This window comes from Aythya ferina (genome assembly GCF_964211825.1).
Source record: "Aythya ferina genome assembly, chromosome: 2".
NCBI lineage: Eukaryota > Metazoa > Chordata > Aves > Anseriformes > Anatidae > Aythya > Aythya ferina.
This window is the reverse complement of record NC_140297.1, coordinates 59,582,052-59,596,545: the sequence shown is the minus strand read 5'-3', so window position 1 is coordinate 59,596,545 and position 14,494 is coordinate 59,582,052. Positions and strand designations below refer to the sequence as shown.

The 14,494-nt window shown below is 49.2% G+C and overlaps 1 protein-coding gene across 7 annotated transcripts in view; it reads left to right on the top strand.

Moving 5' to 3' along the window:
* Nucleotides 1-9,094: 9,094 nt before the first annotated feature.
* Nucleotides 9,095-14,494, top strand: part of CDK13 (cyclin dependent kinase 13) — a 49,098-nt gene continuing 43,698 nt past the window's right edge. For all 7 annotated transcript variants that reach the window (XM_084509782.1, XM_084509781.1, XM_084509778.1 and 4 more), the window contains exon 1: nt 9,095-10,482. In XM_084509782.1, coding sequence (XP_084365908.1) covers nt 9,245-10,482 — 1,238 coding nt within the window. In that variant the 5' untranslated portion in view covers nt 9,095-9,244. The remainder of the gene's footprint in view (nt 10,483-14,494) is intronic.

The following is a 14,494-nucleotide window of genomic DNA, read 5'->3' as shown; positions in this document are numbered from 1 at the left end:
GGCAACCACACTGCCCATCCATAAGCAATGAAACTCATAAACTGATCTAGTTCCATCCCTTACTGAGTTTCACCATTTGGTTTCTTCTACTAGCAGAGGATTGCAAAACCCCATGATTTTCTTGAATAAAAAACATACATTTCCAGACTGTGTTATGACAGTTTGTTTATGTACTACCTCTGTCCCTTAGAGCAAGTAGTTATTTCTAGGTGTTTTTCTCCGTTTCTACACTCAGACTAATTTTACAGACCGGTATGACTTCCTCCTTGTCTTTGTCATGCTAGACTAACCATGCTCTGCCACTCTCCCCTGAACTTAGGATCTTGGTACCACTGGCAATTTTCATAGCCTTTTCTGTACCTGTTGAAAATTCATTCTTTGAATAACCAAAACAGATGCAGATGCAATGATCTGACAGTGACTTAAAGTAGGCATTAATCTCTCTCAACACTTTTGTAGCATACAGGTTGCATTAGCCATTTTCATCAGTAAATCCATTTGCCTCATGATCAGCAAACGCACAGGTCTTCATTGTTCTCTGTCTTTTCAAACAACAGAGTTCCCAGTTCACAGAAATGTTCTTCTAGTTGGAAAGAACAAACACGGAAATATTTAATCTGGCTAGCTCTTCTGCAGTACATTGGGAAGCTTGAATCATTGCTTTTCAGTCACTAGACAGTCTTAGGGCAAGATAGAAACACAACTGCAGTCAAGAAATGGCAGAGGTATTAACTACAAAAAGACAGTACATCTAGACCTCAGACTACTTTTCTTAAATGGTTAGAAGAAATGCAAATGCATACAGTGTTTCAGGGAGTAAAAAGTCATGTCTTCTAAGACTTCCACACTAACCAGAAAAAAAAAAAAAAAAAAAGCCCACTCAGATAATAAGCTAATTGAATTCAGGTCAGGTATTAGAGACACCACAAAAATTTTAATTTCTAGCTCTCTGTATGCTTGGGGGAATGGTACTATTCTTCTTACAAAAATAACAGGTTGACGCTGGAAGACTAGAAAGAAAACTTCAAAGAGGTCCAGATAATTATTGCTTCTCTGGAGGAAAAGAGTCACAGGTCATAGAGTGCTTTGGGTTGGAAGGCACCTTAAAGATCATCCAGTTCCACCCCCTGCCATGGATACCTTCCCTCCTTCCTCTCCCAGCCCGGAAACCCTGAGCAAAGATCCCTGCCAGATCAACAGACAAGCCCTGAAGAATTTTGCTCAAAAATAAAGATTGCCATGCTACTGAAAACCCTTCCTATCCCTCTTTCTTGATGGATTAATGGTTTGTTCACCACCAGAAAAAAAATGTTGCTAGGACTTTATACATCATGGAGACAAAGACAGACACAGAAACTTTAAAAAGGGAAGGAAAAAAGTACAACAAACTTAACAACAACAAGAACAAAAGAAGTGGTAACACTGTACCTGAAGCATGTAGTGCGGCTGCCTCCTTAGGGCAGGGCCAGCTCAGCATCTGTTTGTATCAACAACATCCCATCAGCAATGGTGGAGAGTTTCTCAGAACAGACTCAGTGTGCTTTTGCAGATCCAACAAACTATTCAGGTAAAAAAAAAAAAAAAAACAAAATAATAAAAACGTTGAGCTATGACAAGATGTTAAAAATAATCCCAGAGCTACCTTTAGTTCTCTCCATGGGACAAGAGCTACGAAAGTTCATTTTCAACAGCTGGCATCCGACTACGTTTGGAACTGATAGCGTTTTGGCTACAGCTTTCCAGGTATGTTTTTTTTTAATTGTTTACCACCGTTTTATCTGCTGAGCATATGATAACACCTTGCAAAATAACAGATACCTGCAAATATTCTTCCTATGGCATAAGGTTTCAGCTTGTTATGGAACAATGAAGTAAGAGCTGACCCCTTCAGAGTGCTGCTTCCCACTTTTTTTGGCAGCAAACACTGCCAAAATTTATCTGCCAATCTAACCTGGTGCTCCTTTCCTCTCCTATTTACAATTCACCACTAAGCCTTGTAAAAGCAACTTGTAATCCATCCTACATTTCTTGGCTCTTCAGGAAGCCAACAGTTAGCATTATGCCATCGGTGTCTTCAATGCTCCTGAAGGGGTTCATTCTCTGAAAGGAAATCTGTTTCAGATTTATGTCAGGAACCTATAGATTTCTACAGTTTTCACTGACAAATCTTGAGCCTCCATTGCCTGGTGGCTGAGAGCTGCCAACATTTACAGGACGACGTGTATTGGGTTTATATGGCAAGGGTTTGGTAACGGGGACTGCAAGGGAGGAAGTGGATAAGGCTGGATGGGGGGAAGGTGTCTCTAGATTGCTTGTAGTTTCTTACTGCTCTAGTCTGTTGGTGATAGGCAATCACATTAATCTCCCTGTGCTGAATCTGTTTTACCCATGACAGTAAGTGTTGATTGATCTCCCTGTCCTTCTTTCCAGTCTTGAGCCCTTTCCATCCTACTTTCTCTCCTTCTTCCTTTGAGGAGAGGGAGTGAGAGTGGTTGTGGTGGAATTCAGCTGCCCAGCAGGGTAAAACCACCGCACTGCTGTTGGCAAATCCTTCTGTAATCTGTCATGGCCAACTTCCAGGCAGAATAAACTTGCTGTCATCAGAAGCTTAGCTTCGTGTTAAGAAGCTTCTCTGAGAAGTCAGGAGGCTCACTGCACATGCAAAAACACCAGCCCACTGCTTCTAATCACACAGCTCTTCCAAATAATATATTCTTGCTCCAGAAATGCTAGTGAATGCTTGGGAGTAAATTGGAAATTGCAGCCTGGGTTAAATTGTCCAGGTCTGTCCTATGTAATTATCCACAGTCTCTACAACTGCCTCTGTGATGCAGGGTTGTTGGTTTTCTGGGTTCTGCTTTTGTTTCCTTGTTTGCCAGCAGCCTGATGGGGTACTTGTTCTGCTGAGTGTGCTTGTGTGTGTGCCACAACATGCACTGGAGAACCTCTTCACAGGTGCTGAATATTCAGGTATACAACAAGTAGGAAAGGATATTGGCGAAGCCAAGAATGGCCTCCAGGCCATTATGGAGAGAAAAGCTATTCCACCATAACCACAGACCAAATCTGGAAGTACTGCATTTATCACAGTGGGGAAGAGACAAGACATGCTGCTGCTGACCCCTAAATTGTGCAGAATTTTCGTGATGCAGAGTGGGTTCATAAATAAAGAGTTTAACAAACTATAAATGCAGTGTTGTTTATGTCATGGTAATCCTTCTGTGACAGTAACTTTCTCTCCTGAAATGGCAAGTGGGTCAGCTCTTTCCTTCCCTGTCCTATGCGATGTTGTTGAAAAGGAGAAAAATGAATGAGCTGTTCTCCACAAGAGAAAATGTGAAGTGTGTATGTGTGTTTAACTAGAGAAATATGCAATGAATGCTTTGATGATAGTGTTTGTAAGAAATGTGAATTGGAACAGAGAGATGATGGGTGGAGTAAAATGACATGCTTGTAAAAGAAGGCTTGCCAGAAGCAGATGACGTACAGACCTTAGGAGGAACACTTCAGCTGGGCTTTAGGAAAAGAGTGGAAGCCACTGCTGGCATTCAGGGTGTTGAAATACAACAGGGGAAAATAGGTTTTCTGTGTGTATGTTACATAGCAGATACATAACTACAATGTGTGTAGGCTAGCTAACACCAATTAGATAGCAAGGTGGCCAGAGGACTATTACAACCTTAAGAGAAGGCAACACATTCTGTTTTTAAAGCACTTAGGATGGCGTTCAGGATGGTTTGGCAAATATGCCCAACAAAACCAAATCATCTGAAGAAAGCAGTGTTGTGTTTAAGTATAGGCAGTTGGGCGGCAGCTCCAGTCATGAAATTCATTGAAATCATGGAAAAGCAAAAGGTATAGAGAGCAGAAAACGTGAAGAATGAGCTTAGCACTTGATTAGATTCTGAGATTAGAGGTCAAGAAGTTGAAAGGAAAAATTGTAATGCACTAACTTGAAACTTTTAGTAGTGTAATACGGCAAAAACATGTTTATTTTCCAGGAAGTAATGAAATTGCTTTACTGTTCAGTGTTAAGGCCAGCTGACTGTTACAATGCATGCTTAGGCTTTTGTGCAGTGCTTTCCAGAGCTCCCTTTTCAGCTTGCCCAGCTTTCACTCCTTGATTGCATTGTGCATTTATTTTCTCCAGTGATTGTTTGAACCAAAGCAAGTCAGCATAGCAGATGAGCAATCATTTATCTGGCAAAGCCCTCCTGAGTAACATTAAACATTATAAATTCTAGCATGCATTCATTATTATAGGAGACCTAATCAGTCTGACTAAACTTCTTAATGCCTTGTGTGTCCGTTCTCTGCTCTCATAGCCGAAGCCAAGCCATCAAAGAACCACCACAAGGTGGGCAAAGGGCAGTATGTCCCGGCCCTGAGGTGTGGGTTAGGCTTTGCAGCGTCTCTGCTGGTCTATGCACTCTTTTAGGAAGGAATCAGGGCCAATGTTACCCATGGGAAAGGTTTGCTTGCAGTCTGATAGTTGAATGGATTTGGTTGTGTTTTGGATGTTTCTGTATGCATTCCAAACTGAAGCAAGCACAAAAAGCAACCCTCCCCATGAGGTAGCTTCTGGTACAATTTGAAGTGCTGGCTGAGTCTTGAGAGAAACTGGAGAACTGCAATGGGGCAAAAACAGACTCCAACAAGCTGAGCTGCTCTGAAAGTGTTGAGATGGGTGTGGTGGTTTTACCCAGCTGGGCAGCTGAGCTCCACCGCAACCGCTCTCTCACTCCCCCTCCTCAAAGTGAAAGGGGGAGAAAATATGGTGGAAAGGGCTCAAGGCTTGAGATAAAGACAGGGAGAACACTCAGCAATTATCATCATAAACTTAGCGTAGGGTGATTAATGAAAGTTATTACCTATTACTAACAAGCTAGAGAAATGAGAAACTAAAAAACAAAACAAAACAAAAAACAACACTAAAACCACCTTTCCTCCCTCCCCCCCCGCCCCCCACACACTTCCCTGAACAGCAGTAACGGGTACTGAACTGCTCCCACACGGCTCCGTACCACGGGGTCCATCCATCCCCCAGGAGCAAACTGCTCCAGCACGGGTCCCCCACGGGTGGGTGGCAGATCCCCCCAGACCCCCTGCTCCTGCGTGGGCTCCTCCATGGGCTGCAGCACCAGCCCGGGGCCTGCTCCTGCGGGGGCTCTCCATGGGCCGCAGCCTCCTCCAGGCCACATCCACCTGCTCCACCGGGGGCTCCTCCACCCATGGGGGGGCTGCAGCGTGGAGATCTGCTCCATGTGGGACCCATGGGCTGCAGGGGGACAGCCTGCTCCACCAGGGGCCTCTCCACAGCCCACAGGGGAACTGCTGCTGCCTGCCTGGAGCACCTCCTGCCCTCCTGCTGCACTGACCCTGGGGTCTGCAGGGCTGGTGCTCACTCCTTGCTCTCCCAGCTGCTGTTGTGCAGCAGTTTTTTTTCCCCCTTTCTTAAATTGCTCTTACAAAGGTGCAAACAACATTGTTCATTGGCTCAGCCCTGGGCAGCGGTAGGGCCCTTTGGAGCCTGCCAAAACTGGCCTTTATCTAACATGGGGCAGCTTCTGGATTCTTCTCACAGAAGCTACCTCTGTGACCAAAACCTTGCCACGTAAACCCAGTACAATGGGTGAGGAAACTGACGGGCTATGTGAAACAGGGAAGAATTGCTTTTCTCTGCATGGGATTACTGTTCTTTATGAGCGAACTGTTTGACAGGTAGAAACCATTTTGGGTTTCTAAAAACAATACCTTATGTTTCCCTGTTGTTTTTAAGTGTGTGCTTGATCTCAACCCAAAGCTTTATTACTGTGGAATATCCTGAGTGTTTCAGACAATATTGGATGGATAAATCAATTTTATTCTGTCCCTGGTTCAACTGTCAGACTGGAAAAGTATATTACTGCATCTAGAAATAAGATTTCACCACACAGAAATTGCTTGTTAGTTCAGTACTCCTGAAAAACGGTTTAAACGATTATCATGATAATATTCCATGGAATTAATTAATGATACGAAATACATGCAGATGATGCAAAACTGGGAGGAGCTGTTGACTTTCTCATGGGTAGAGAGGCCTTGCAGAGAGATCTTGACAAATTATGGCTGGGCAATCCCCAACAATATGAAGTTTAACAAGGCCAAATGCCAGATTCTGCAACATTGGCTATATGCACAGGTTGGGCAACTAAACGTTGGAGAGCAGCCCCATGGAAAGGGATCTGGGGGTTCTGGTTGATTGCAAGTTGAATATGAGCCAACAGGGTGCCGTGGCAGCCAGAAGGGCCAAACATGTCCTGGGGTACATTGAGAATGGCACCGCTAGCCCGCCAAGGGAAGGGACTGTCCTGCTCGGGCCTGTGCTGGTGCGGCCTTACCTTCACTGCTGTGTGCAGTTTTGGGTGCCACAATGTAAGAAACGCATAAAACTGTTATAGAGTGCCCAAAGGAGGGCTACGATGATGGTGAAGGGCCTGGAGGGCAAGATGTATGAGGAGCAGCTGAGGTCCCTTGGTTTGCTCAGCCCCAAGCAGAGCAGGCTGAGAGGAGGCCTCACGGCAGCCTGCAGCTCCTTCACGAGGGGAGCGGGGGGGCAGGCGCTGAGCTCTGCTCTCTGGGGACAGCGACAGGACCCGAGGGAATGGCATGGAGCTGGGACAAGGGAGGTTTGGGCTAGATATTTGGAAAAGGTTGTTCACCGAGTGGGTGTTCAGGCACTGGGACAGGCTCCCCAGGGAAGTGGTCATGGCACCGAGCCTGACGGAGTTCAAGAAGTGTTTGGACTCTCAACGGGTTTGATTTATGGGTGGTGCTATGGGGAGCCAGGAGTTTGACTCAATGATCCTTGTAGGTCCCTTCCAACTTGGATATTCTGTGATTCTGTGATTCTATGATGTGTTGTAGGTAGGTACTAAGCTATAATAGGTATTGTCAGAAAACTTTTTTTTTTTTTTTTTTTTTTTTTTTTTTTTTTTTTATGCAGTAGATAGTATGAGTATAGCAGTAAGATGAGTGTCCTCATTAGTGGTCTCTTCAGGATGTCTCCAGTGCTCAGGTGTCCAGTTGCACATCAAGGACATCCATGGCTCCCAGGCCAAAGGCCGAGCTCTGGGCCTAGTCCCCAGCCTGACAGCCATTGCTCCTGCCAGCGTGGAGCAGCCATTTTCTGTCAGCATTTTCTCATGACAGTCAGGTTCCCTCCGTCAGTGCTGCCATCAGGGGCGCCCCAGGAGCCGTGTGACGTCACCACAAAGTCACTGTCACCCTATGGCTTCAAAAAATGTAGCTGGCTCTAAGTGCCCTTGAGCATTGAGTCCTGCTGGAGGCATGTGAGACATCAAGGTCCTGCTGGCAGAATGTGAGAGGTTGAGGTGTTGCTGATGGCATGCAAGACATCAAAGCCCTTCTGATGGCATGCAAGACATCGAGGTCCTGCTGGTAGCACGAGACATCAATGTCCTGCTGGTGGAACACAAGATATCCTGCAAGTGGCAACCAAGGGATGTGGACTGGAGGCTGCTGATAGTTGCCTGGCACCTGGACAGCCTCCTGCAGAGGACAAGCATCTCCACACTAGGGCAGCCACAGGCACCATGAGCCAGCCACCCCAGGAGCTGCCAGTGGAGACCCAGAGGGTTGAGACGTGCCCCATCTACTTAGGCCCACTGGCCGACACAGCTCGCCTGGACTTCTGCAGACACCATTTCTGCATGGAGTGCATCCAGCCCTGAGCCGCGGCCAGGGCCAACTACCCACTCTGCCTGGCCCTGTGGAAGGTTCCAACCCAGTACAGGGCTAGGGCTGCAACTTCTAGGGGCAGTTGTGATGGAGCCCATCCAGCTACCGGTTCTGCAGCACCTCACCCGGGTGTAGGGAGCACAGGGAGCGCAGCCCATCCATGCCCCACCAATGTGTCCGCTGCCTCTCATGGCACTGGGAGTGGATGGGCATAGACAGGCCTGGTCCTCCTCATGTCATCAACCACAAGGACACCTCATGGCTTTGCTGGGCTCGGCAGGAGCCAGGAGCTGGATTTCTGCTTGCTGCAGCTCTGCTTCGGCCCTGGATTTAATCTGGAGCCTGCAAAGGACATAGCTCTCCTGTTAGTGCATGGTGGCGTCATGCGAGGCTAGGCAAACATGTGGCCAGGGCCTGCTCAAAGGTCAGGCACCATTTTGATATTTCCTTGTGTTGTACATGAGTAGAAAATAGACTTGCTACCAGCTGGAATTAAAACTTTGTTAAATTACACTCGTGTAAAAATTACTAGCTGGGTCCAGTGATTTAGCTAGCTGGTGGTGAGGTAAGAGCTACTTCTTATTAGTCGTAGAGCACATCTTTCTATATGCTCATAGCTGGAAGGAACCTTCATTGCTAATAAAACTGACTTTATCCAAGAGCAGACTCCCAGCTGGGGGAAAGCAGTGTGCATTTCCCTGACCCTGGCAAGGTGATTCAAATCATGCTGCGGCTCAGACATGCCATTTCCAACTGAGAGCCGCCGAGAAACACATCAGCACGCTTCGTGCGACGAGGCAAGACGAAGGTGCTGCTGTTTTATCGTGCCTATGCCCCGCACAGCGCAGGCACAGGGATGCCGAGCGCCCTTAGCGCTGGGAGCGAGCCGGGCCGCATCCAACCCCTGCGCCGCCGGAAGCGCCATCTGCCCCCCCGCCCCGCGCCGCGCCATTAACAGGGGCGATCCTCTCGCGAGAGCGCGGCGGTGGGCGGGGCCGCGCCTCGCGAGAGCCGCTCGGAGCGGGGCAGCGAGGACGAGGAAGGAGGGGAGGGAGGGGAGGAGGGGAGCCGCGAAGGGGACGGGGCGAAATCTCGCGAGAGCGTGGCGGCGCGCCGGGCTCCGGGCATGCGGGCGAGAGCGGCGGCCGCGGCGCGCGATTGGCGGCGCGCGGCTCCCCCCCCGGCGCCGGCCCCGCGCATGCGCGGCGCGCCGCCGGGCCGTGTCCCCGGTGCGTGTGGCGGGGCGGTGCGCGGCGCGGAGCTGCGGGCCCGGCCGGCCGCGGGCACGGTAAGCGGGCGGGCAGCCGGCCGGCGGCTGGCGGCGGCGGGAGGCGGCCGAGGAGCAGGAGCAGGAGCAGGAGGCCGAGGAGGGGGCCCGCTGCCCGGCGCCCGCCTGCCGCTGCGGCGGGAACGCGGCGCCGCGTCGCCATGGCGCCCTGAGCCCGGCGGCGGCCGAGTGGCAGCGCCGAGGCCGCGTCCCCGCCGCGGGCCGTGAGCGGGCCCCATGCCGAGCACCTCGGAGGCGGCGGCGGGCGGCGGCGGCGGCGGCGGCAGCGGGGGGAGCCGGGGCTGGGCCGGCGGCGGCGGCGGGGCGGAGGCGGGCGGCGACAAGAAGCGGCTGCACCACCGGCGGCGGAAGCGCTTCGCGGCCCAGCCGCAGCCGCCCCCCCCGCCGCCGCCGCCGCCGCCCGCCCCGCACCCGCTGCTGTTCCCGCTGCTGCAGCCGCCCCTCCTGCAGCCGCCGCTCCTGCAGCCGCCGCTGCCGCCGCAGTCGCTGCTCTTCCTGGCGGCCACCGGCGCCTCGTCGTGCTGCGGGGACGGCGGGGAGCGGAAGCGGCCGCGGGGCAAGCGGCGCTCGGGCTCCCGGCACAAGCGGCGGCGGGGCCGCGGCGGGGGCGGCGGCGGCGGCGGGGCGCAGGAGGCGGAGAAGCGGCGGGGCGGCGCGGGGCTCGGCACCCTGCTGGAGGAGTACGACGACGTGAGCTCCCAGTCCGAGGGGCTGGTGGGCGGCGGCGCGGCCGGAGCCGGCGGCGGCGGCGGAGGAGGAGGAGGAGGCAGCGGGGCGGGGAGCCCGGCCTCCTCCCCCGGCGGCAGGCAGCGGGGCGAGGCGGAGAGGAGCAGCCGGTCCCGCCGGGAGCACCGCAGCAGCAGCGGCCGCTCCAAGGAGCGGCACCGGGAACACCGGCGGCGGGGCGACGACAAGCCGCAGGAGGGGGCGGCTGCCTCCGGCCGCGGGGGTGGCGAGGCCACCTCGTCGTCGTCCTCCTCCAAGTCCCGCAGCCGCCACAACCACACCGGCGGCCAGGACCGGGAGGGACTCAAGAGCAGCAGCAGCAGCGACCGCAGGAAGGGGTCCCTTGCCTCGCCCAGCAGCAGCAGGAAGGAGCGGGAGAGCAAAGCCCATCGCAGCCGGACTAAAGCGGCCAAGGAGCCGCCGTCGGCTTACAAGGACCCACCGAAAGCCTACCGGGATGACAAGCCCGAGCCCAAAGCCTACCGGCGGCAGCGCTCGTCCCCTAGCCCTGGGAGGGATGACAGCCCCCCGCTGCACCGCTCGTCGCAGAGCCAGCGGAGCCGCAAGTCCCTCAGCCCCGTGGGCGGCCGCTCACCCCTCAGCCCCTACAGCCGCCGCCGCTCCCCCAGCTACAGCCGGCACAGCTCCTACGAGCGCGGCGGGGATGTGTCGCCCAGTCCCTACAGCAGCTGGCGGAGGTCACGGAGCCCCTACAGCCCTGTTATCCGGTGAGTGCAAGGTGAGGGAGGCTCTGCGGGTAGAGGAGGGGAGCAGAGGCCAGGGCTGGGCCCGAGGGCAGGCTGGAGAGGCTTGCAGCTGGCAGTAAAAGGCCTCCCTCTTGCTGCCAGAGAGCTGTGTGGAAAGGGAACTGGGCCTCATACAAAGATCGGCCTGTCCTGCCCTGCCCTGGCATGGGGAGAGGGAGGCGAGGGTGCTGGTGACACTCCTGCCGCTGGTTCCTCCCTGTCAGAGACCCCGCATAGCTGGCAGATGAGCCTGCCAGGGCTGGAGCCCAAGAGGGCACTTTCAAGTGAGAATGACCCAATGAAAACACTTCTTGGAGGACAAATTTTCCAGAGGTCCGATTTTGGTTTCAAATCTTATGACGTATGGGTATTCTCAGGTACATCCTTATTCTACCTCCTATACCACTAAAGAAGAGGGTGCATTTTAAACATATTTTTGTCAATTTGCTTCCCACTAGTCTAAAGAGGAGCCAAGCTGATGGGCAATTCACGTTACTAGTGTTTCTTGTTCGTTTTAGAGGCCTGTAGAAAGATTCAGACTTGATTTCAATAGGAAAATGAGCCAGTGTCAAGTTTTGCTAAATTGCCTCTGTGTTTTACGCAGCTTATGAAAATTCACCTGAGCTTGTTTCACAGTACTTGTTATTTGGTGTGTGCTTGAAAATTATTTTCTTATTCTTAGTGGGGACAAAGAATGTGAAGTTTGGTGTTTCTGTGATTTTCTGAGTTTCACATAGAGCAGAAACAGGGACTGTATCTCTATAATCAGAATTAAAGCACTTGAAAATATTTTCGCTTACAGCAAAACCACTGGGAATGTAAAGTATTTGGTTAGTATGTTTTTAGCATTGAAAATTCTAATTTCCCACATTGAAACCTTACTGCTGCCCCGTTGTTTATGAGTTTGCTTAAATTCACATCTGGGCTTAGATTTCAAATGTATTGGGTGATATGTTGGCAAGAAATTTGTTTGCAATGCGTTACCCGGTAGGTTGTCTGAGAACTGTTCTCTGGTGTTTCTAATGCATCAGTTACCATTTGGGGTACCTGTGATGATGCCCAAGTTGTTCCTGTGTTTTGCTGGCTGTTGGTAATGTCTGCTGTCTGGGGTGTGCATCCTGTGCTGTTCATAGAATGAAGTAACAAAACTGTGCCCTGTTTTGTTCAGAGGTGCAAAACAAAGGTGCCTTTGGAGGAAAGAAAGAAAAAGTGGTCGTTTTAAGGTAGGGTTGTATGGAAAAATGTTGTTAACAATAGGGTGTTTCAAGCAGAGAGCACTGAGTGCTCCGAAAAAGAGCACTCTGTTGTTGCTCCACGGAGCCTGTTCCAAGTTGTTAAGGATACTTTTGCAGGATGATTTGAATAATAGAATAGCAGGAATGTTACTGGAATATTTGGATTTAACCACTCCACAGAATATTTTCTGTAGATGTTTTTGTCTTGGAGTAGGAAAGCCAAATAATGTCAGAGCTGCATGCACAAGGTTTGTGCTTCCGAGTAGCCATGTTAGCCAGACTGACGGTCCCATTAATTTGGGGTCCCATCTGATGTGCTGGCTGATGCTGCTGTAGCAGCAGGTACAGAAGGTCTTGTAGGGTGCTGTTACAGGGCAGAGTTTTGTAGGTGTTCTTTGTTTACTTTTTTCCTGCGGGTAGGGGACCCGTGGTTTGAAGTGTGAGTTTGTTTCCTCATTTTTGTATTGTCTTTGTCATAAGCGTGTAAATCTTCCTCGAGTTACAGGTCTGCTTTCAGGAGTTAGCTTTGTGACTTCACTCCTTCCTTCCTACAGTTAAACTGGAATTTGCATCCCGCCTTTATCTGGGTACAGAGAAATCGTTTTGTTAACTAATTCAGGTTGTCAGGTTTATTGGAGAGGGATCAGAATGGCTGAGAGAAAGAAGTTGTTTCGTGTAGAAGGTGAGGTCAGCCTGTCCTAACGTGGCATTCATTTTTAAAATGTCATTTCCACAGAAAAAGAAGGAAAACAAAAGCACGAGGATAAGCTTTGTTGTTCATAATGTTTGCCTCTTGTGGAGAAACGCAAGTTACTGTTTCTTTGCTGTCATGCAGCTCCTGCGCATTACGTGCGTTGTGGTGGTGCTCGGGAAATAAAGATGGAAGATAATGAACTGATCGGTTTAGCCCTTCAAAACTGTCATTGTTGTTTTTATTGCTTAACTTTCTGGTACTGCACCTAAAATGCTGAAAATTGTTGCTCTGTTGCTTAGATAATGGTATAGCAGCCTTAGACCTGGTAGAATATGATTTCATGAAGGCAAGAGCTTCATACAGCACCTGTCTGCTTGATCTGGATGATTTAAGGATGTAATTCTGGGCTTGTGTCCAGCTGTAATGGTGTCAAGACAGTAAGAACTTTGTATGTTACTAAGCATTGCAGCCTTGCTCTTTTCAATCTCTTTCATATATGAATCTCCAATAATGTTATATTAATTATCGAGTTATTTTGGGATGCAGAAAATGAGAATGAAGTGGTTGTAGCAAGCCTGAAGAACTCGAGTGTCTGGAGCCCTGATTTTTTCATCTCTGAGCTGCTTAGGGAGAAAGTTCCAGTAAACAGTAGAAGAGAAACAAGTGAAGTCAGTGCCACTCGTTTCAATTCCTGGTTTTCTGGAGCAGCAGTAACAATGAAATTAATGCGAGTTACCAGTTCTGATTGCAGTAGTGATGGGCTGTTATCTTTCAGCGGTGTTGCCTGGAGATTGCTTCTGAACAGAAGCAAAGACACTAAATAAGTGTTTTGTGCTTGGAAAATTATCTTTGAATGGGAGACTAATTGCCTTTGCCATTACAATCGCAATAAACAACTATGTTTTGGGCAAACTGATTGCTTGAGCTCTTTCCACTTGCCGGACAAAACTTTTTTTACTTGCTGCTGGTGGATTTGTATTATGTTTTCTTGTGGACTGTAGCAGAGTTGTTCTGAAGCAGTGTGTGCACATCTCCAGAATGGGAATTCTTCCATTATATGAAAACCATGAGGAGGTTATTTCCCTACTGAGAAGTGGACTTGATTTTTATTAAACTTAGGGATTTTTTTTTTTAAATAAGAAAACACCAAGATCAACAAAACAAACAGTCTCTTTTTTTGAAACTGGCTTAGGATGAGATTGTAGGGGGAGAGCTATTTATTTATTTATTTTTTTTTGTAACTTCAGTCAGGTCATATGCTATGTGATCACACATTTAATTCAGCTAGTTGTATAGATGAGTAATTGCGTTTTTCCAAATGTGGATACACCTACCCATCTGCCTGGGATAAAAGTAAGTAGGTGGGGCACCACTAGCGTAGTACTATGGTGCGCATGGATGTTGCTTGGAGGAAAAATACAAGTTTGCTTCTCCTACTGGTACTACAGAGCCATCTCTTTCTACAGCTGTCACTAGTCTGTAGCAGCGAGGCTCTGAAATATGCATAATTTTTGCGATAAACCGAGACGAGTGTAGGGAAAGTGGTAAAATAGACATTAAACTGGTAAATCTCCACTTTGTGGAGAAACCATGGTTTCGTACGCTGTACAAAAATAGCTTTGCAGCCAGTGATTTTGATACTTTGAGATTTAAAGCAGTACGAGAGGTTTTTGGATGTTTTTTTCCTCTTGTGCGGTGAAAAGAGATTTTCTGTATAAAACCCTTTAATCTTGTTTAGTAAAACTGTATTTTGCAAAATTTTAATGTGGAACTACATATTTTCCCTGTTGGAATAGCGATTACTTGCAGTGCATTTGAGGCCCTTGCTTTAGTACATATTTTGAAATTAAGACCTCTTCTTACTTGGCAGTGGACTTTACCTTGTGCTAACTGTGATGATGTGCCTTTCATCTTCCTTCTTGCTTCTTTTTTTTTTTCCCGTATCGTGGGAAGCAACATCATTTGAAAAAAAAAAAAAAAAAAAAAGCAAAAATTACAATGTGTACTAGAATTTGAGTTGATTTTTTACAAGTTGATTTCTTTGTGTGCAGAGCTCTTGTCTTAG